The following is a 21610-nucleotide window of genomic DNA, read 5'->3' on the forward strand; positions in this document are numbered from 1 at the left end:
AGAAGATATGTTTGAATCGTTTACGTCCATATGTGGAAACTGTCTAAGTTTATCTAGGTTTTGAAACCAATCAGAATTTTGTTGACTTATGCATCCAATTATCCTCTGTCAGGGTATAATTGTTGTTGATTTTGAATTGTGGCCAACGAGGCTGACTTCTGCTGATGAAACTGCAAACCATGTTCTTCAGTAAATTTTTCTTTAATTGAACGCATCTCTGACTCCTGGTCTTCATTCTTCATATCTGGTCCTTGGGTTTTAACTGTAAATTCCCCTACAATAATATTTATAAATGCCTATATGCAGATATAAACTGATGTGATCCTAATAATAAATTAGACTGGCTACCAGTAGCCGCTCGCATCAAATTCAAGGTACTGATGCTTGCCTACAAGACGACCACTGGCACGGCACCGATATACCTAAGCTCATTAGTTCTATCTTATGCACCCTCCAGAAGTTTGTGCTCTGCAAGTGAACGGCGCCTTGTGGTGCCATCCCAAAGAGGTTCAAAATCACTCTCACAGACTTTTTCCTGGACTGCGCCCAGCTGGTGGAATGACCTCCCGATCTCAATTCGAACAGCTGAGTCTTTACTCCTTTTCAAAAAACATCTAAAGACTCATCTTTTTCGCCTGCACTTAACCAACTAATACTAGTACTTACCTTTTCTTTTTCTTGTCTATTATATTCAAAAAAAATAAAATAAAAAAACCCTGGCTACGTGTTCTGTACTAGTCTAACTGAGACTTGTCATGGCACTTGTATACTGTTGTTGTTCTCTCGTTGGTCTGATTGCTTCTATTGTTCTCATTTGTAAGTCGCTTTGGATAAAAGTGTCTGCTAAATGATTAAATGTAAATAAATGCTCTCAATGAACTAGCAGTCAAATATCATTGTGAACAATTGCAAGTTAAGACAAAGTATTCTTCTGAAATGTTTTAAAATTGTTCAGAACTGACTCCACACCTACCAACAATTTTATTTAAACCACAGTTTCACCACAAAGGTTTGGGTCAGAGGACCCAGAGGAGTGTTTTTGCACCAGGCTCATAACTTCATGAATCACAAATAAAACTGTGGAATGATGACAAATCAACTAAAGACAAATAAGAGAAATTCTTATTTGAAGTCTCATGATTTTTATCAGGATATATGTGTGTGTGTGTGTGTGTGTGTGTGTGTGTGTGTGTGTGTGTGTGTGTGTGTATGATCATATATATATATGATCTTGGAGACTTCAATAGAAAGCACTCTCAACATTTATTATTATTGAACTGCACGTACACACATAAATGATAAAAATAAAGACTCTTTTCACAAGATGAGGATAATCATGATGGACACATTACCCGACCAATCACAGCACCTAAAAACAGAGAAACAGCAAGAGCAGGAAAACAGGAAGAAACCAATAACAAGGTGAGAAATACAGCAACCAATAACAAAAGGGGAGGGAACAACCAGAGCACATAACAGCCTCATAAAGATTTACAAAACACAAGTTCAGCTCTTTCATATTTAACTAAATATTTAAAGATGAATAAACACACAATTTTAATAACACACCACATTTACATAAAAGCTGTACCTTGATCTGTTTATGAAAAAAATATTAAATTAGTTCTTGTTCATTATAATTATTACAATAAACTTATATGAAGCCTAATAGTGTAAAAAAAATTTTTTACTTTTGAAATGATTTTGCATCCAATACAAAATTATCCAGTAATTTGTAACAGAATGTCACTAGACTCTCTGCTTTACAGTTTAGTTTTCAGTCTCCGTTTGTTGGTTTTTACTGAAGAGGAACTCTTTTGCAGACAGACAGAGCAGTCAGAGTACAGGATAAATGTGAGACTGTTTCTCATGTCTGTGTCTGTGAAACATCAGGATCAGCTGCAGACAGAATCTCCATTTCACGAGTCTCTTGTGTATTCTGTGTTTAAAACAAGACGTTGTTTGGTACAAATCAGTACTCCACGCTAATATGTCAAAGCTTATATTGCAGATCAGCCGATACATTATGTATATAATTATTACATTACCATGAGTTGACCTCTTTGATTTGAGTTCCTTTGATTGTGTGTAGATCTGTATTTAGAAACAGAATTACAGATTAAACATGGATACATACACAGCTGAATGTACTGCATATATACACATAATGTACATACTGTGTTGAATAAAAAATCTGAACTTACCCAGTTGTAACAATCCTCACTATGTGACATCAGAGAGAAAGTTGTTTAAAATGTTAATAATTTATTGAATCAAATTATTGAATCAAATCACAATTACAGTAAATAAATCAGATTCTGTAAGTATTTTGAACAGATTCAACGGCTTTTGACCAATTTTTGACCAACTGTTCCTAAAAACCTCTCACATACAAATCATACTAACGTTCCCGAGCTTGAGTCACTATTTGTTCACTGCTGGAAAATCTGATAGATTTTAATCTTTCTCTGTGTCACTATACTGACACTTTTGCTTTTATTATCACAGTGCAAAAGTAAAAACAAAAAAATAAATAAAATAAAGATACTTACAGTAAGCATGCATTTGTAAAATCAGCCAGCACAAGACAAAAACACTTTCAGAAGGGAAGACAATGAATCTCATATCCTTCATGACACGCTCACCATTTCCTAAGAATTAAAAGAATAACAAAGAAGAGAAAGAAGCACAGGACATTTGAAAGCAAAATGGTAAAGCAATTTTTAGCATTTTTAAAATGTTATCCTGCTGTGCTCAATTCATTTTCAGCATGGTTTTTGCATTATATAAAATGGTGTGATGTTAAAAGATTTTTATAATATCTATAAACGGCTATACACACATACACAAATGCATTTATATATATGTATGGAAATACAATAATTATTTTTTGAGGTGATGGTTGTTGTTTTATTTGGTTTTTTGATGATTTGTTCTGTTGTTGTTGTAGAGTTGTTCAAAAAAAGAAGAACTGCTGCTAAACATGAACATGATTTCATTACAGAGAGGCACTATAACAGATGCACAAAACAATCAAATAGTTGCATTAATTATGCAGATCTCTTTTCTACGCAACGCTATCTAATTGTATATATATATAATGTGTGTGTGGGTATGGAATTAGCAATCCTAGCTGTCATTTGGATTTATATTAGAATTTAGTAGTCAGTAATTACATGTATTTAATCCTTGTTGGCTCGTCTCAGTCTGTCGTCGTCGACTCTTGACTCTTGAACGTTTTGCCTCTGATAAAACAAAACACAAATCTGATTTGAAAGTCAGATGGATGAGCTGAGAATATGGATTTAGTAATAAAAAATACAGTGACAAGAAGTTTCATTATTGAATAAATGACTGAAAATGGCTAAATTTGAAAAAACCAACCTTTATAAAAAAATAAATAAAAAACTCTGAATAACTCAAGAAGGCTTAGTAAAGTGAGATAATATTGTACCGAGTGTTGGAATAACTGGTTATATAATCTGGATTATGTAATCAGATTCCAAAAATGAAGTACTTGTAATTAGACTAATTACTTTTTTTAAATACTCATAATCAGACTACAGTTACTTTTTTAATGATTTTATGATCGCATATGCACAGAATGGCAGCAGATTCTCCATTATTTACTGATTCTCCTTCATTCTTCTTTTTATCTCTCCTAAATTTTCCTTACTAAAACAGTCTATTGCTTTTATGTATGTTCAAAAAGTCTTCCAGTTTCATGGAATTGCATACACTGTTCACTAGTCACGTGATTATAATTACACCGAAAATGTAGAGGCCACACAGCACTGGACCACTGGATTTACAGAAATCATTGCACTTTTAAGATGATATATGGCAAAAACATTACTGTGTGCTACAAACTCTGTATAAACTCTACATTTGCTAACGATTGGAAAGGACTACACATCTAATTTAAAATCTTTAAAAAAAAAAAAAAAAATTAAAAAAAAAATTGTGAAAAAGAAAAGTGAGGTAAGCTTGTTTTCTCAACATGCACAAGATGTAAATTAGTACACAGCAAAGCATCTGAATACTTATTTCAATGTAACATTTTTTTTTTTTTTAATAAATTTCCTAAATTAATCAGATATCTTTTTTGCTTTCTCATTATGAGGTATAGTGTGTAGATTGATGGGGAAAAACTTAAGTATTGTAGTATAAGCCTGCAACATAAAATGTGGTAAAAAGTAGGGGGTCTGAATACTTTCAGACTTCACAGTTTAGTCTCATGTTTATTGCAAAAACTCACCCTCATACTCATGACCAATAAAGTGACCAGTAAGAAATTAAAACAATGTGCAGTTCAGGAAGCACAAAGTATGATGACTATATCTGCTTTATATAACTTAATTTCCCTTAATATTAACTAAATTAACTAACAATATAACTAATGAGTTATACATTTTACTTACAAACAGCATTGTTTTATTTGTTTTTAATTTGCATATTTTAGACATATCACAGTTATCTAATTTCTACATCTTCGTACCATATTGTCATGCTCTTTTATAATTATAGTATGGAGTAATAAAAGACAATGCAAGTCACAAGCACTGTAAGTCAGTGATGGATAATACCTTTCAACACGTGTTTCAGCACACAGTATTCAAAGACCACTGTTATCTTCAGAACTTCAAGAAATAAAATGACACAGATCCATTCCAAGTACTCTGTAAAATAAACAGACACTTTTGATCAGCATAACATGTCTTACAAAACAAAATTTTGTATGTATTCTAAGTTTAGCTATTCTATGGCTATCACTCATCACTAAGTTAAATGTGATCCTGTTGGATTTAGGAAATGTAAAATACATTAATCACAGTCCCAGGCCAAGATCCCCAAGCTAAACCTTACAAGAAATATCTGTCCTGACAAATTTTAACTTTCTCACAATAAATCTACTTAAAAAATCATTAAAATAAAGACAGCATACCTTTCTCCCTTTCTAATATGGTTAGATGAGCATAAATCACTAGGATGATATCCAGGATTGTTATTATTATTATCGGCAATATTGTTATCCATCTGCGGTGAAGACCTGTGAATGAAAAGATGACCTTCTGCTTTAGCTTTCACAAGTCACATACAAGAACTGAACTCAGATCTGACACGGATCAATTAAGAAAAGACAGAATGAAATCAAAATGTAACCTTTATAATGTTCTTAATGCATGTTATTTATTTTCACTGTGAACAATTCATTCACTCACTTTTCACAAAACAATCAACAACCGATGGATAAATCAAGTCATGTCCAGTATTATTATCATTATTATTTTTGGTTTGATAGTAGTTTCACTCAAACAAATGTCACAATATGGCAGTAAAGTGAACAGCAGGAGCTTCAGTTTCAGGCTGACTTTTAATTCACTTTTAAATAAACCATGCATTAAGCAGGATGTATTTCTATTTATATACAGTAATATTTAAAATTATCACAAATTTATGCATACATGATTATTACAGGATTTACTCTTTTCAAACCTATACAAACACATTAACGATCATAATGTACTTAGAAATGTACTTACATTTAAATCTTGCTTGCAGATGAGTTAAAAGTGGTATACAGAACAGAATCAGTGGTGAAACAAATGCCACAATAAAAAACACTAACATAAGAGAATAACAGTCCATTAGTTTCCCATTCAAACAAAACAGTCAATAATCTGTCATTAAAACACATCGTATGATTGCTCTGAATGTTTAGATGTTAAAATCACTGAAATAAGAGTCTCAAATGTGTTTTTCTTGTGGAGCTCTTATTGTCTTAATTTAGGCTCCAGATTTATGTCCACATATCAATCTACAAGTACAGTAGTTCTACATCAAGGTGAAATTGGCTGAACTACAAACAACTGGGTTTTTACCACAGCAAAAAACGTGTTTATCAGTTTAATAAATTATGAAGGGATCAGTATTCAGGTGTTACCTAAAGAGGGAAGTCCAAATGAGAACATCAACTGTAACAATTGGAAAAGAGACAGCAAGATACAAAATGCACCATTCAAACCTAAAAAAAAAAAAAAAAAAAAAAAAAAAGAACGAAAGCATGTATAATATTTTGAAATACAGGATTTAAATACAGACTATCATGATGTGGGTTAACTGTGGTCTGCTGATTGGTCAACTTAAATGTCTCCAGTCTCTTTTGGCTTAGTCACATGATGTTAACCACCATTTCTATTCTCATGACACTGAAAATTCTTATCAGAGTGGACACAACAACTGTCAACTCAAGGCGCATCAGATCTTAACCTGCAGCAGCTCTGAATGCTTTTATAACAGAGTGTGGAGCACTACATTTAGGTCACACAAAGATGATAACATCAGCAATGCTCTCCCACATATACAGCATAATTTACAATATCATTTGTTTGTAACTGTGCTTGAACCTTTTCTTGGTTAAGTAGTAGAGTATGGTAACAGTTAAGCAAATAATACATTTTACGTTATGTTACGTTTATCTAAAGCTAATCGTACTGTCAAGCATTAACACACACTTAGACCTAAAAGGAAAGTGTTTGGCTCTTCTGTATGTATATGATTATCATTTTTGGTAATTGTAGAATAAAACAAAAATCAAGAGTTTTGTTAATTTACATTTACCAACGTAATAAATCTGTGCTTACTTAGCCTGCCACTCAAATCATACAGAAACCCTTACCTTTAATCAGGAAAAGACAGACCAGTACAACAAATCCAAAGAATAATCCTGAGGCTATACGGCGTCCATTGTCTGTATCATGTGAACTAATTCTCCAGCCATATGCAAAAAAAACTATAGAAAGAGATATAAAAATTAAATATCACACAAGATACATGATTTTCCGTGCAAGAACAAAACATATGTAAACATGTGGTGAACTGAATAGTGAATAGGCCATACCAACTTAATCATTATGATATTTAAGGAAAGTTAGGGCAACAGTATACATGCAATAAAGTATAAATTATAAAAGGATGTAATCTGATTATTTTGAAATGAAGAATATACTAGACACTTGTAAGCTCTGTCTGTCTTTCAGTCAGTTTGAGTAATCAGGGTTACTGACTTCAGGGTTCATGTTTACAGGATTTTAAAGAGGGGGTGGGGTCAGATTTAATGGCTGGATTCTGGACAAATCTACTGAAGTTAACAAAACAGGTAATATTTCATTTTATATGTCAGAATAATTAATATGGTTTCTATTGTGTGCAATGTGGATTTACGCACCTGAATAAACAATGACTGTAAGAACAGCAAGTTCTCTTGTTATTCTGAAAAACCTGATCCATGATTTATGACTGTCTGTGGAAAGAAAGAGTTAAATATACATAGAATTGATATTTTTTAAAAGCACTAATGCACTGCTATTTTATTATATTATGTTAGTCTTATCCTGATTGAATAAATTATGCTGTTCTCTGTTGTCAGAGAAATCACATATTCTTACACCCAAGGTGAAATACTGAAGCATGTTTGTGCATCACTGTGCAGATGACAAATGAATCCCACAGATACTTTAGAACTAGATTTTTTTTAGACATGTATTCAAAAATAAAATAAATAAAACCATTTTCATTTTAAATTCTTATCAACATACAATTTACAGTTTACAAAAGCATATTTTTATTACCTTATTTTTTTAAACAAGACTTATGGCCTTACTGAATGTATTACAAATCTGTTCCATTGCTTGTAATCTACATTTTGGGTTAGGTTGGGGGTAGGACAAAGTGTATTTTTATTTTTTTTTCACCAGAAACTACACCTTTTTTGACACATACAATATTGTTGACAAGAACATATTCAGAAAATAAACTTGAGTTTGTGGTTTGAAAAATCAAAAACAAAACAAAAACAATAATAAGTCATTGTGCTTCAGTATTTGACCCTTTATTGTATTTAACTGCAATAGAATTAATCACTAACAATATTGTAATGCTAAGCCTTACTGTGTTGCCAACAATTTACATTTATTAATCTCTTTAAAAAAACGAAATAAACTTTAAATCCTAACATACCTTGAAGATACTTCAAATAGTGCAAAGCCCAAATCAACATAACAGGCCTCAGAATACAAAGAGCACAGCAGGTGACAGCCTCATGCAGAAATCCTGGAACAGAATATTTAATTATATTTAATTAAAACTGTGTGACAAAAAATTAGAAACCATTACATAATACACACAAACACAACACACCAACATGTGAGTCAGGGATGAGACAAATCTGTACAACATTATGAACAGAAGACTAACAAAATCTACCATATTATTAAGATTATATTAATATAATTTTACATAATTTACAAACATAACTAAGAACACTAAACTACTGCACTCACCTTCAGTAAAGCCCCAAAGCATGAAGGCAAAGAACATACAGATGTTTGGACAAAAGACCAGAGAAACCTGAAGTTTCAAGATTATGCTGCTGGTGTCTGGAGAGAAGATGCAGAATAATCACAGTTAAATTAATAAATGGTGTAATTACTTAGTTTGTTCAGCAGAGCGCGCTCCATTGTTTGCTGCTGGCGACTCAGGTTAGTGTAAGGTATGAGCTGAAACTTCACCTTAGTCCAGTACTTCAAATAAATTATCTGCCTGCCACAAAAACACAACTATATTTAATTGTCACATTACAATGATTCTAATTCTTCATTTTGCATGATGATATGAAGAATGGATGGTTCAATTACAGTGAAATACACAGTTAAATCACAAAAATAAGAACAATTCCCTTCCAAGCACAGGCCTACCAGTGTTTTTTGATCTGCAGTAGATCAGAGAGCAGAGCAGAAGCACAGCTCCAGATCCAGCAGCAAAACAGAAACATAACACAGCTATGTGCCAAGAAGAGAAACCTGTAAAACACAAACATCAGGTATAACTGCACTGAACCAACTTGCTGCATTTAGTAATTGTTTCTTTTAGAGAAATAATCAGGAGGTTTGCAATTAAGACAATTCATTATTTAAATGGATTCCTAAAACTATTAGCAGCAGCTACTTAAAAGTTAAAAGTTATTTGTTCTTTTTAAATATAAACTTTTTAAGATAGTATAAATAACAATAAAAATAGCACCTCATTTACACAAAGTGCAAATAAATAATGACAAATACTGTTCATACAGTGTCCACAGCAGTACAGTATATTCAAATGATTTGTGGACAGAGTTAATGAAAAATGCCATTGCCAACAAGCTTGTCTATTTAAATATAGCACAAATAGACATTCTTTTACATTTTGTTTTGTTTGTCAACTCACCCAGTTGTTCCAGTTTTGCAGTTGCATTGGCTGAAAGTCCTCCAGCAAACACGTGACACATGTAAACTCCTTTATCCTCAGTTCTGACACTCTTCAGTCTGAGAGAGAAGTTTCCTTTGGGGATTTCAGCAGTGAAGAACTCAACTCTGTCTCTGTATTGTTCATCTGATGAATCTGAGAAAATCTCATTGTTTTGGTAGAGAAGAACTGGAATATCTCCATCTGTTCTTATCCATAAAACATCTTCAATGTGTTCAGGTGTGATGTGAGAGTCTACAGAGCAGTTCAGAGTGACGTCCTCACCATCATATGCAGATACAGACCGATCTGATCCTGATACTAGCAAACGCTCTGAGAGAATAAAAAATGTTTTTATTTCATTACATAAAATACATCCAATGTTATTTATATTTTCAACAGAGTTCAGATGACCCTCACTCACCAACATGTTTTATTTGAACCACAGTTTCTCCAGAACCCTGCTGACTGTAAACTCTACATGTGTATCGTCCCTCATCTTCAGCTCTCAGATTGTCCAGAAGGAGGGAGAAGTTTCCATGTTGAATCTGATCAGTAAAGAAATGAGCTCTATCGCGATATTCCTGCTGTTGGGACTCTGGTCGACTCTCACCATCCAGAAACAGATGAACCTGAGTCTCTGAGTCTGTTCTTGTCCATTGCACCTCCAGATTCTCCATTACTAAGAGTTCATCTACATAACAGGGCAAAACCACTGAAGATTCCAAAGGAGCAAATAGAGGGCCAGCGGGTCCATGCACAATGAAGCCTATTTAAAAAAACATACACATTGATTAATGCGTTAAAATAAATCAATCAATAAACAATAAGCGTTAAAAAAGGAAATCTCGAAGGCTATTTTCTCGTATAAACGTAAAGTGAAAATACTTACCATCAGCGACAATCATAAGTATTGACATAAAAATACAGGTAATGTCCATCATGTATTAAAATTAGACAAAACTGTCATTATATCATAAATGATCTTGAAAACAAGAGCCTTTTTTGATGAGGGTCAAGGGAGAACACGCCTAAAGAAACACTTTCACTTTCACTTTTTTACAAGCTATTCAGTCTTTTCGTTCATATATATATATATATATATATATATATATGTATATATATTTAATATATAGATTAAATAATACACAGCATTACGAATATTTGGCGTATTTAAAGTTTATGTAAATTATTATTATTAAATAATATGAATAAATCTACGACGCAGTACAAACAGCGCGCTCTTCAACGCAGGTCCTATGACGGTCGCATCAGAGTTTAACCGCTGATCTGAGATCTGCGTCTGTGTTTCTCCTCTAATAGTGAATATAAGAGTTTGGTCACCCGAGCTGATCTCAGACAAACCTGTTACACCGCTCTAAAGATGCCAGCCTCCGCCAGACATTTACTGAAACCTTGGACACCGAGGTACATTCGACTACTAGATTTTGCCGAGAATAAGTCACATTAGCTTTCTGTGTAACGTTCATACTGCATTTGTGTTATTTATCGCTGATTTCATGCTGCTTATTGCAATCTAAACCATGTGATTATTATTATTATTTTCTAAATTCACGACGTGAATAACATGTCTATATTACTCCGCATCTACTCTCAGTCTGTGTTTGGTGAGATGGAGTCGGTATAATCCTGGATCCCGATCCCAGTAAAGATGCTCGTGTTCCAGATTCAGAGCTCAGTCCTGAACAAAAAGAGCTTCAGGAACTGAAAACAGTGAGACCGATAAAAGCTGCCCTGTCCAGCAACACCAGCTCTCCTTTCAGTGACCCTCTGATGAGGTAAAAACAAAAAGAGCTCAACCGACTGCAGCAGACGTTAATATAGCCAAAGCTGTTAACACAGTGGGGTCCAAAAGCCACAGTGAAAATATAGAATTCAGAATAATTTAAGAAACTCATGTAGAGTATTCACTCAGAATGTGCTTGTGTTATAACATTGTTTGAACTTTGTTGTAATGTAAAAAATATTTCACTCGTGGTCCCACTTCTTTTGGACCCCACAGTATATATGGATCCTTTATAATAACACTGATCTTCTGCTTTTCTTTAACAGCAAGTTCATCAACATGATGATGCAAGACGGTAACAAAATCCTTGCTAGAGGAATCATGACACAGGTTTGAATCAAATCCCATTATATACACACTGGCGGTCAAAAGTTTGGAATAATTACAATTTTTAATGTACAATTTTTAATCTCACCAAGGCTGCTCTTATTTGACCATAAAATGCAGTAAAACTGTAATATTGTGAAATATTATGACAATTTAATATAACTTTTCTATTTAAATACATTTTAAAATAAAAACCTATTTATTTTAAAGATTTTCTGTGTTTTAAAATTTAATTTTTCTTTGTTAAGTGTGATGTGTTTTTTCAGAAATTGTTATTTTAGTCTTATTTGTTGCTTAATTTAAATTTATTATCAATGTTGAAAACAGTTGATTTTTTTTTTTTTTTTTTTTTTTTTTGGAAACTGTGATCCATTACTATTCAAAAGTTCAGGGTAAGAAAGACTTCTTAAAAACAAAAAGACATTCAGCAAATGCTGCAAAAGATTTCAATTCCAAATAAATGCTTTCTGTTCATCAAAGAACAAAGATATTTATGTATGATACATTTTTTAAGCAGCAAAACACTGAAAATAATAATATGAACCATTATTGATAATTGAGCAAATCAGCATATTAGAATAATTTCAGTAAAGATGCTGAAAATTCAGCTTTGCATCACATGAATAAATAACATTTTACAATATAATAAAAAATATATATATTTTAAATTGTAATATTTCACAATATTCTTGTTTTTATTTTTTTAATAGTAAAATGCAACCTTGAGCATAAGAGTAGTTTACAGAATATGTATACTCCAAATTTACGCTAGCATACACTTGTCCGTTTGGTGTATAGAGTGTAAAGAGGTGGAGGGTTGAGAAATATCTCATGTATCCTGGAGAGAAGAGATGGGGTGGAGTGCAGTCAGCGTATTCCAGCAGGCCCTGGAGAACTGCAAACCCATCATCGGCCTGGCCAGTGTTCAGAAAGGAGGGAAATCTTATCAAGTCAGGGAACAACCGTACATATTAATTTCACCACTCGTGAGATAATCTAGTCAGATGATTGTGGATATGCAACTCAGAATCAGTGTTCAACTAACGGGTTTGTAAAACAGCCAACACTTATAGAAATATCTTGAGAGAAATGTGATTGATAGACAAAATAACATTTTATTTATATATGAAAATACAATTTAATGACAGCAACTAAGATGCACAAAGTTGTGGTGAATTAAGTTTACACATATTTAAGACAATATTTGTTTAATATTTTTGAAATTTTATCCTTTTATCCAGAGTGATTTTTATGTTTACAGGGATAATTCATCCAAAAAGTGAAAAATTATAATCATTTACTCACCTTCATGTGGTTCCAAACCTGCATGACTTGCTTTCTTCTGTGAAACACAACTGCAGTTTTCAAAAGCAGATCTTTTCCATAAAACAAACAATACGATCAAGCTTTAGAAACAACATCAAAGCTCTATAACAGTATATCAAATACTGAATCTTACTCTGAAGGTGCCCGTCCCTCTCACAGATAATCGGCGGCGTTTTCTGGCCATGAAGTGGATGATCACAGAATGCAGAGACAACAAGCACCGCCGCACACACATGTACGAGAAACTCTCGCAGGAGCTGCTGGCCGCCTTCGCTAACGAGGGAAACGTAGTGAAACGCAAATACGACCTTCACAAGATGGCCGGAGCCAACAGGGCATATGCACACTACCGCTGGTGGTAGAGAGGAGATCTGAACTCCTAGTTCACCCACAGACATGATTTGTTCTGGACTGATCGCATCAGGAGTTTGGGAGGGATGGGCATCACAAAAAGGACATGAGGATGTCTGTTATCTTGACTCAGAAATACAGTTTGTCCTTGAATGAAAAGTAAATAAAGCTATAAAAAGTCACATTTCCACTTTTGAGTGTTACAAAACAAATTTAAGACACATCTTACGACACATTTTTCAGATTTCAATTGTAACATTTCATTCTTTCTTTATTTGAAACTTGTGGCATCAAGACAACTATACAAGTCACTGTCTAATCTGCAAGAGCCCGAGGAATCAGTGAGGCCAAAAGCAGCTGCACAGGAGCTTACTTTTTATACTTGACCAGAATCACCTGACTTCATGTTGACATTTCAGTCCAGTGGATCTTCATCAGATTGAAATGATACAAAATAAGAAAAAAATATTTTTTTGTCTTCATCCAGCACCTGTAGAAGTGTTGTTGGATATGCATCCAGTCTACTTTTCATTGTATAAAAATATTATTCTTAAGGAAACATTGTATTTAAATGTGATTCTTATAAACAGGTTTTGGTTCATTAAAAACATAGACTTTATCACAGAAGTAAATCTTATAAGACATATTATAAAACAAATATATAAAGTAATTCTTTCTATACAATAGAAATAGCTGTTCTTTCTACCGAGGCAAATATAACTTGCTTGTCGATTTAAGAAAATCAAACAACTAAAAATGTATTAAATATATTGATATTAAAACCATCTCATCATCTCTGGTGTTATGATTACAGCCTTTGACACAAATATAAGACCTAAATCAACTGAAACATGATTGTAATGCTGCTATTGCAAAACTTCAATGATCAGATGGAGATGTACTTGAACTCCATTCACTTTCAAACTAAAATGTCTAAAGATCTGTGACCAATGGCTAAATATACTGTGATTGTGGCAAAAAAAAACAAACAAACAAAAAAAAACAGCATTAACAAGCCCTTTAGCTATAACATTTTTTTTTCTACTAACTGGATTTGTAAATAGGCTTAACCATGAATGAAATGCATTATCAGACTTATTAATAGTTTGTCTATAGGGAATGCTGGGATACTAACATATTTCTGTAACATTACAACATGGACTACTATTTACAGATTTGTGTTTGCTAAATCTTGATGGGGAAAAAGATTGCATGACTTGGCGACTGGGGAAATGCTACCAGCACCCATCGATTAAACCCCAAGCAGCCTTGGGTGTCATTTCAGAGATGAAGAAGTTATAAAACTTTGATCCAAAAAATTCTGAATTGTGCTTTTTTTTTTTCTTTTTTTGAGTAATGTGAAAGAATAAAACCAGGAATGTGTATTATGAAAGTGAATAAGATGAATTTCACATCAATTCAAGCTGACTTTAGACAGTCAAAACAAACCCAAAACCCAGTACTACTTCTAAACTTGACCACTCTTCTACTTCATGTCAAACCTCATACCTAGTGAACCTCCAAGCCTTCATCAAAGGTAAATATGAAAAATAAAACCTCCACACTTGCTTCCTATGGATTGCAATTTCATCCCGCCTTCTTGTTTCTCTCTCCTGATTGGTGGAGGCCTCAGTCCGTCACTTCGCTGTAGTAGTATTTCTGAGCCGTTTCGCTGAGAGACCAGCCTCCCGCACGAAACTCAAGGATCTCGAGCAGGAGCAGGCGGCCCATGGAGCTCAGGTCCTCCTGCAGGAGGAATCCATCCCTCAGCAGACTGAACAGCTCATCCATGAGCTGCATGTTCATCTTCTCCAGCTGATCTCCGATTCGGTGCAACTGTAACACCAGACAGTCCACCTGAGACAGAGATAAGGAGAGAACTTCAACATCTGGGTAAGATTAAACATGAATGATGAAGAGATAATTGAGGTGTCAGAAAAAATCCCTGAAATATCAGAAACCACTGATCCTCAAGAGCTGACGTCTGAGAAACCTAATGGATTAATAACTGATAAACAGTCACAACATGTCATCTGAGAAGCTCTAGTTAAACGTCATAATGTTGTGGTCAATGATTTTGGCCGTCCAAACTAATTTCTGATGAAACCGAAAATTCATTTTTGCCATTTTTTGATGAACACTAATTTATTTACTCAATCAGTCCATATATCCATTTCAGTCAACCACTAACAACAATGTTCAAGATTCACCTCCTCCTCATTCTGCAGGGCATCAGACTGGGCCAGTCTGAACAAACAGTCATAGACGGGCTGCACAAGGGCCATCATGGGCATGTTGTTCACCTGCAGCACAGAGAATTAGGTTTAAAGTTAGTAAGCACTTCAAATGGAACAGAGAATTGGTTTTAATTCTAGTTACCCTACATGCCTTCTTAAATGAGACACTGTGAACTTAAAATTTTTATTTGCTGAGAACTGGCTCACCCTCAGACCATCCAAAAATATTGAGGAGTTGGTTTCTTAATCAGAACACATTAGGGCAAAGCTGCTCACCAACAGATGCTCTGCAGTGAATGGGTGCCGTCAGAATGAGAGTCCAAACAGCTGATAAAAACATCACTGTAACATCATTCTGACGGCACCCATTCACTGCAGAGGGCCCATCTGTTGGTGAGCAAGTGATGTAATGCTAAATTTCTACAAATCTGTTCTGATGATGAAACAAACATCTTGGTGATGATACATCTTGGATGACCTGAGTGTGATTAAATTTTCCTTTTAGATGAACTATTCCTTTATGCATTAAAACAGAAGGCAACTTTTTCACCTTGAGGTAGTCAAAGATGTTGCAGATGAAGGACACGAGGCAAACCCACTCCTGAGTGGATCTCTTCCGCGTCTCCTCTCTGGCTTTAAATGCCTGCTGCAGTCGGTTCAGAAGATTACGCCGAAACACATTCCCATTGGTCTGTTTGGCCTCTGCCTGCATAAAGTCAGTCATATGCTTACAACTCAGTCCTAACAAACTACAAGCTACACACGGTGTGCGTTTGTTTACCTGGACAATCGTGTAACAGATGCGTCCGGCCTCCCTGCTGAAGATCTGGTCCTCTAGAGACTGGTCCACTATTACATTGGACACTTTCTCCAGGTCAACTGAACCTGTCTGAGAACAACAACAACAAGATCTGTGAGCCTTACGGATGAATTTTGCCGTCCAAACCAATTGTCTGGCTTAAACCGAAAATTCTTTTGGCCAATATTTTGATGATCACTAAATTTTATTTTACTCAATCAGTCCATATATCCATTCAGTTCACCCCTACACACATTGTTCAAGATTTCACCTCCTCCTCATTCTCAGGGCATCAGACTGGGCCAGTCTGAACAAACATCATAGACGGGCCCTGGCACCAGGGCCATCATTGGGCATGGCTTGCTTCACTGTTGCAGCACAGCAGAATTAGTGTTGTAAAGTTTATTAAGCACTTCAAATGAATTTTACACGATGGATTTGTAATTCTAGGTTACCCACAGGCCTTCTTAAATGAGGAACACTGGGGAACTTAAAATTTATTTATTTGCTGAGAACTCTGCTCACCACTCCGACATCCCAAAAATATGATGAGTTTGGTTTCTTACATCAGAACACATCCTAGGCAAAAGCTGCTCCACCACAGCTGCCTCTGCAGTGAATGGGTGCCCGTCAGAGAATGACGAGTCAAACAGCTGCTAAAAACATCATTCTGACGGCACCATTCACTGCAAGAGCAAACTGGGTGGGTGAGCAAGTGATGTAATGCGACATTTCTACAAAAATCTTGTTCTGAGGATTGAAACAAACATCTTGGTGATGATACATCTTGGGGATGACCTCCGAGGGGTGCAGCTCATTTTCACTTTTAAGGTGACACTATTCCTTTATGCATTTAAAAACAGAAGGCAACTTTGCACCTTGAGGTATAGTCAAAGAGGTTGAAGAGAAAGGACACGAGGCAACCCACTCCTGAGTGGATCTCTTCCGCGTCTCCTCTCTGGCTTTAAATGCCTGCTGCAGTCGGTTCAGAAGATTACGCCGAAAAACACATTCCCATTGGTCCCTGTTTGGCCTCTGCCTACATAAAATCAGTCATTTGGCTTACAACTCAGTCCTAACAAACTACAAGCTACACACGGGGGGGTTTTGTTTACCTGGGACGTGTATTCGTGTAACAGAGTGCGTACCGGCCTCCCTGCTTGAAGATCTGGTCATCTAGGAGACTGGTCCGACTATGACATTGGACACTTTCTCCAGGTCAACTGAACTTCAACTGAACCTGGGTCTGAGAACAACAACAACAAGATCTGTGAGCCTTACGGTAAAATGCAAAACTGCTGCAGATTCAAGATGATAACCTTTCAAGGCAGTTTTGAGGAGTTTCTGTGTCTCCAAATCGAACGACTGGATCTTGTACTCTTCTTTAGATGAGTTCTCCATTCTGTTTAGGACGGCAAGACAGGGAATCAATCAATCGATCAATCAATAATCAACCTTCAGGCACAAAGGAACAGTTTTTCTGTGAAAAAATGTGTCGTGGTACTCCTGTGAAGGGCAGCGGACACTGACAGGGAAGAGAAGAACTGTTGAATAAAGTCATTGTTTTTGTTTTCTTTGTGCACAAAAACTATTCTCGTTGCTTCATAACACTACAGTTGAACCACTGATGTAACCTGGACTATTTCAATGATGTCCTTAATACCTTTTTGGGTCTTGAATGTGGTAGTTCCCTTGCTGTCTATGCAGGGTCAGAAAGCTTAACTTGTGTTCTGAAGGTGAACTGAGGTCTTATGGGTTTGGAACGACATGAAGGTGATTAGTTGTTGGTTGTTGGTTTATTGTGTTTGGTGCTATTATGACTTTTTTAATTTTTTTTATTGTTGTTTTTAGTCGCCTTAGTCGCTTTGGTGTCTGTGATGTAGCTGGAGGCAAAACATAAGGGAAGAACAAACGCCAAGATAGCAGGCGCGCTAAAAGTTTGAGGTTTTTGACTTTTAAAATGTCGTCTTGTTGTGTTTTTGGCTGCCAGAATAGAAAGGAAAAGGAACACGCACTTTGGTTCAAAACTAAAGTTTCAACGGATCCCAGCCAACATTCCTTCACAGAAAATACAGAAGACACTGGGAAGACAATTGTGGTTGAATGCAATACGGCGTACAGCACTAGACAGAGACGGATCATCAAAATAATGCTCGTGTTTGCAGTGCACACACTTCATATTAGGTAAAAAAATGTATGCATACTGTACTGGTGTGTTGGTTTTTATCTAGTACAAATCAGCAAGTTTATGTTTTATAGCGTGAAAAGTCGCCAACCTTCAGCGCACTAGCTAGCTTAAATGTTAAACAAACATACAGCGATAGATGTGGGTGCCATCCTTTGAATGGGTCTCTCTTAAAATAATCCACATTGCTAATCATATTTAGCCCAGCGATAGGTTACATTAGACAATAAGCCTTGACAAAATTCCCCAAACCCACCGAAAAGTAATTCATATTGTTGTCTAGGAAATATCCAAACCCTGGTTAAAATGTTTTCCAATGAGAACAAGGATACAAGAACTACACCAGGCTTAGCTAAAACAAAAAATAATAAAGTTAGGCTACTGTAATGTTATCCATCTCGTCATTTATATTTTGGTCAGAAAAACCAGTATTTGGTCAGTGAACTGAGTGATCAACTGAATTAATTGATAAATGTATGCTAACTCCCATGGATCTTTTTTTTATTATAATTTTTTTTTGTCACGGTCCCCCCGCAGAGTCAGTGACTGTACATATTCGGGACAGTTCCGAACCTTTCTTCTGCACCCATGTTTAATAAATACCTCCTAAAACGTGCTAGTGTTACGCTTGTCAACATTGCGTCCGCGCCTCTTTTTGCCTCCAGCTAAGCCCGCCCAAACCCGGAGACGTTGCAATGTTTACAAAACTTTTAAAGGGGTCTATTAGCATGCTATTATTAACATAAGCTGTTTATTAGTACTTATAAAGCACATATTCTGCATGACTATATTCTACATCCCTAATCCTACCCAATACTTAAACTTAACAACTACCTTACTAACTATTAATAAGCAGCAAATTAGGAGTCAAAAGTCGTAGTCAATGATTTGATAATAGCGAGAATGTGACCTTAAAATAAAGTGTGACCCAGAATTTTCATTTTTGGGTGAACTATCATTTTAAGTTGAACTATGATTAGCAATCCTGTTACAGACAAATACTGACAACCAAATCTCTTGCCTGAAACATTTTAAAAAGCTGACCATAAAATCATGCTCTTAGTGTAATAATAACACTCAAAGTTGAATATGATAAGCACAAGATCACAATTTAAAGCCAGAGAACAACATACTTTTTAAAGAAAGATTGTTCTGCTTAACTTATATGGGATCAGGGCAAAATGTCACAGACAGTGAAAGAAATAAAAATAAAATGCACCAGATGTGATGGGCAAAAAAATAAATAAAAACACTGCCCAGAAGTGAATTTTATCTTTATCTGTTAATTCACATTTGATCATGTTTATATGTAATTCTAGATATGGGTTTAAAGACCATATAGACATGTAGTTGCCAGATACACCTTGCTATCATAGGGTTTTGCTGAATGACTAATATGAAGTCTTTCTCTAAAAAATATGAACCAGAACAAATTCGCAATAGGAAAAATAAAAATATCCCTGAAAATCAATCCCAGAGCCTTAATATTGGCCCTTTGTGTATAGTATTTGTCTGATTTGCATTAACAACTACTAGAACTTTAACGACAATGAATCTCAGACCAATAACTCGATATTGTCTTGTTGTATTGTTATGGTGTAACTGATGATGTGTGAAATATGTGACGTCATCAGTCTGACTTTCAAAGAGAGTCGAGAGCAGCTCGTGTGTTAAAACGGATTACAACAAACCGGCCAAACACCATCAGCTCCACGACAAACTGCTCATTATTACTGACCAAAAACACCCTTTTGAAGAAATCAATTTAAAATAACTTTACAGTCGACTGTAGGCCTGATCTTTACTTCCCCACAGTGAAAATACACAGACGCCGAAGAGTTAGCGAAGAAATACTTTTCTATTTTGGTTAGTTGTGACCACTCCTAACTACTCAAAACTCATAAAACTGCTCAATAAGACAGATAAAACTTCATTTAAAGGCAACAGCAAACTCAAATACATATGACTGAAACTCTTTGAAATATAACGATACGTTCGGTAAACAACAACTAACGTATACACAAGCACACCTATCCGTTTAACAACACTATGAAAGGTATATAAAATGATTTTTATACTACTAAAATGTAAGAGGGGTAATATCGCATGTTCACAAGGACAAAACTTACATTAAAAACGGTAAACAGGCAAATGTTTTTCACATATCTAACCCTCGCTCTTTCGCTTCGGTGCCGCCTTCTCTTATGAATATTAATCACGTAATCTGACGTTGTCGCGGTTGTCCTAACTGATTGGCTGAAAACCGGCCGTTCTATTTTGAATATTCATTGCGTTATACTGGACCCCATAGAATGGTTGAGAAGCAACTTTTATATGACCAAATTAATATTAATAAGCAAAGCGTGTCTCTTCCATAGACTGTAAAGAAAAGATAGCCGAAGCGTCTCCTACTCTTCCAAGTGAAGAAAAGTGAAGCTAAAACAGCTCATTATGGCCGCTGCCCTCTTGAGTAAATTACGTCATTTGGAGCCAGAGTCTGCGCAGTAGAGTCATGAGGGATGTTTAAAAAAAAAAAACAAGTTAAAGTTATCCAATTTTCACAAACAAATGCTTCTCTCCTGGAATTTAATTTATATATATATATTATATATATATATATATATATATATATATATATATATATATATATATATATAAAATGTCATGAGGTGAAGCCACATTTTATAGCATCAAATTACTAGTTAAAATCAGAATTATCACAAAAACTAACAATTTAACATATATTAGCGTAATAACAACTACCTTAAATGATCAAAACCATCTTTTGATAAAACTGTATTGGAAGCGTCATTTATTTATTTATTTATTTTAATTTTGACTCAAGTCCCATTCGTTTACATGGAGGGGGCGGGACTTATGAGCTGTACTGCAGCCAGCCAGCAGGGGGCGATCAAAGAGCACGCAGCTTCACACAACCGGTCTCTCCCTCCAGTTACGTGTCCAATGGCGCGAAAAATATATAAATAAAAATGTTCAAACCCTTCAGGCCTGCCTCTCGGGGGCACGCGGCCATTACCAGCTCATAAGAACAGACATGCATAACAATACGATTTATTAAAACAATCTATTTGAAACCTAACCTCAATTTAGCTGTGTGGAGTAGCAGGTTATGTCAGATTATTTGCACCCAAGGCACTCACTTGCCTGATGTAAAATTTCCCCTTGGTGTTTGGATTATTGAACTCAGAGAATTATTTGTGTTTTAATACACACACAGGCTACATTTATAAAGTCAGAACACAACCCTGTGGCTTAGTAATCCATCTTTTGCTTTA

The 21610-nt window shown here is 35.2% G+C and overlaps 2 protein-coding genes, 1 long non-coding RNA gene and 1 pseudogene across 4 annotated transcripts in view; 1 reads left to right on the plus strand and 3 right to left on the minus strand.

Annotated features, from left to right (window-relative positions):
* Nucleotides 1-4138: 4138 nt before the first annotated feature.
* LOC109058396 (junctional adhesion molecule-like) overlaps nucleotides 4139-21610 on the minus strand; it is a 34989-nt gene continuing 17517 nt past the window's right edge. The window contains exons 1-12 of one of the 2 annotated variants that reach the window (XM_042716973.1): nucleotides 10175-10360; nucleotides 9710-10051; nucleotides 9265-9615; nucleotides 8757-8861; nucleotides 8343-8438; nucleotides 8020-8112; nucleotides 7229-7303; nucleotides 6680-6793; nucleotides 5945-6025; nucleotides 5544-5624; nucleotides 4946-5050; nucleotides 4139-4679 (exon numbers count right to left, since the gene is read on the minus strand). In XM_042716973.1, the coding sequence (XP_042572907.1) occupies nucleotides 4570-4679; nucleotides 4946-5050; nucleotides 5544-5624; nucleotides 5945-6025; nucleotides 6680-6793; nucleotides 7229-7303; nucleotides 8020-8112; nucleotides 8343-8438; nucleotides 8757-8861; nucleotides 9265-9615; nucleotides 9710-10051; nucleotides 10175-10226 (1605 nt within the window). In that variant the 5' untranslated portion in view covers nucleotides 10227-10360 and the 3' untranslated portion in view covers nucleotides 4139-4569. Of the gene's footprint in view, nucleotides 4680-4945; nucleotides 5051-5543; nucleotides 5625-5944; nucleotides 6026-6679; nucleotides 6794-7228; nucleotides 7304-8019; nucleotides 8113-8342; nucleotides 8439-8756; nucleotides 8862-9264; nucleotides 9616-9709; nucleotides 10052-10174; nucleotides 10361-21610 lie in introns of those variants that run through there. The other variant, XM_042716968.1, reaches the window with a different exon arrangement.
* On the plus strand, nucleotides 10524-13281 carry LOC122135900 (annotated as a pseudogene).
* On the minus strand, nucleotides 12665-13016 carry LOC122135902. Its single transcript, XR_006153762.1, has 2 exons — nucleotides 12876-13016; nucleotides 12665-12758 (listed from the first exon to the last, which is right to left on the minus strand). It is a non-coding gene; the product is annotated as an uncharacterized LOC122135902 (long non-coding RNA).
* Nucleotides 13329-20552, minus strand: LOC122133843 (MIF4G domain-containing protein B). The gene is made up of 7 exons (XM_042716994.1): nucleotides 20444-20552; nucleotides 17449-17531; nucleotides 17370-17375; nucleotides 16112-16215; nucleotides 15881-16036; nucleotides 15304-15396; nucleotides 13329-14950 (listed from the first exon to the last, which is right to left on the minus strand). The coding sequence occupies exons 2-7, from the start codon at nucleotides 17528-17530 to the stop codon at nucleotides 14723-14725; spliced, it is 669 nt and encodes a 222-aa protein (XP_042572928.1). The 5' UTR covers nucleotide 17531; nucleotides 20444-20552; the 3' UTR covers nucleotides 13329-14722.

The sequence above is a fragment of the Cyprinus carpio genome, chromosome A3 (assembly GCF_018340385.1).
Source record: "Cyprinus carpio isolate SPL01 chromosome A3, ASM1834038v1, whole genome shotgun sequence".
NCBI classification, from domain to species: Eukaryota; Metazoa; Chordata; class Actinopteri; order Cypriniformes; family Cyprinidae; genus Cyprinus; species Cyprinus carpio.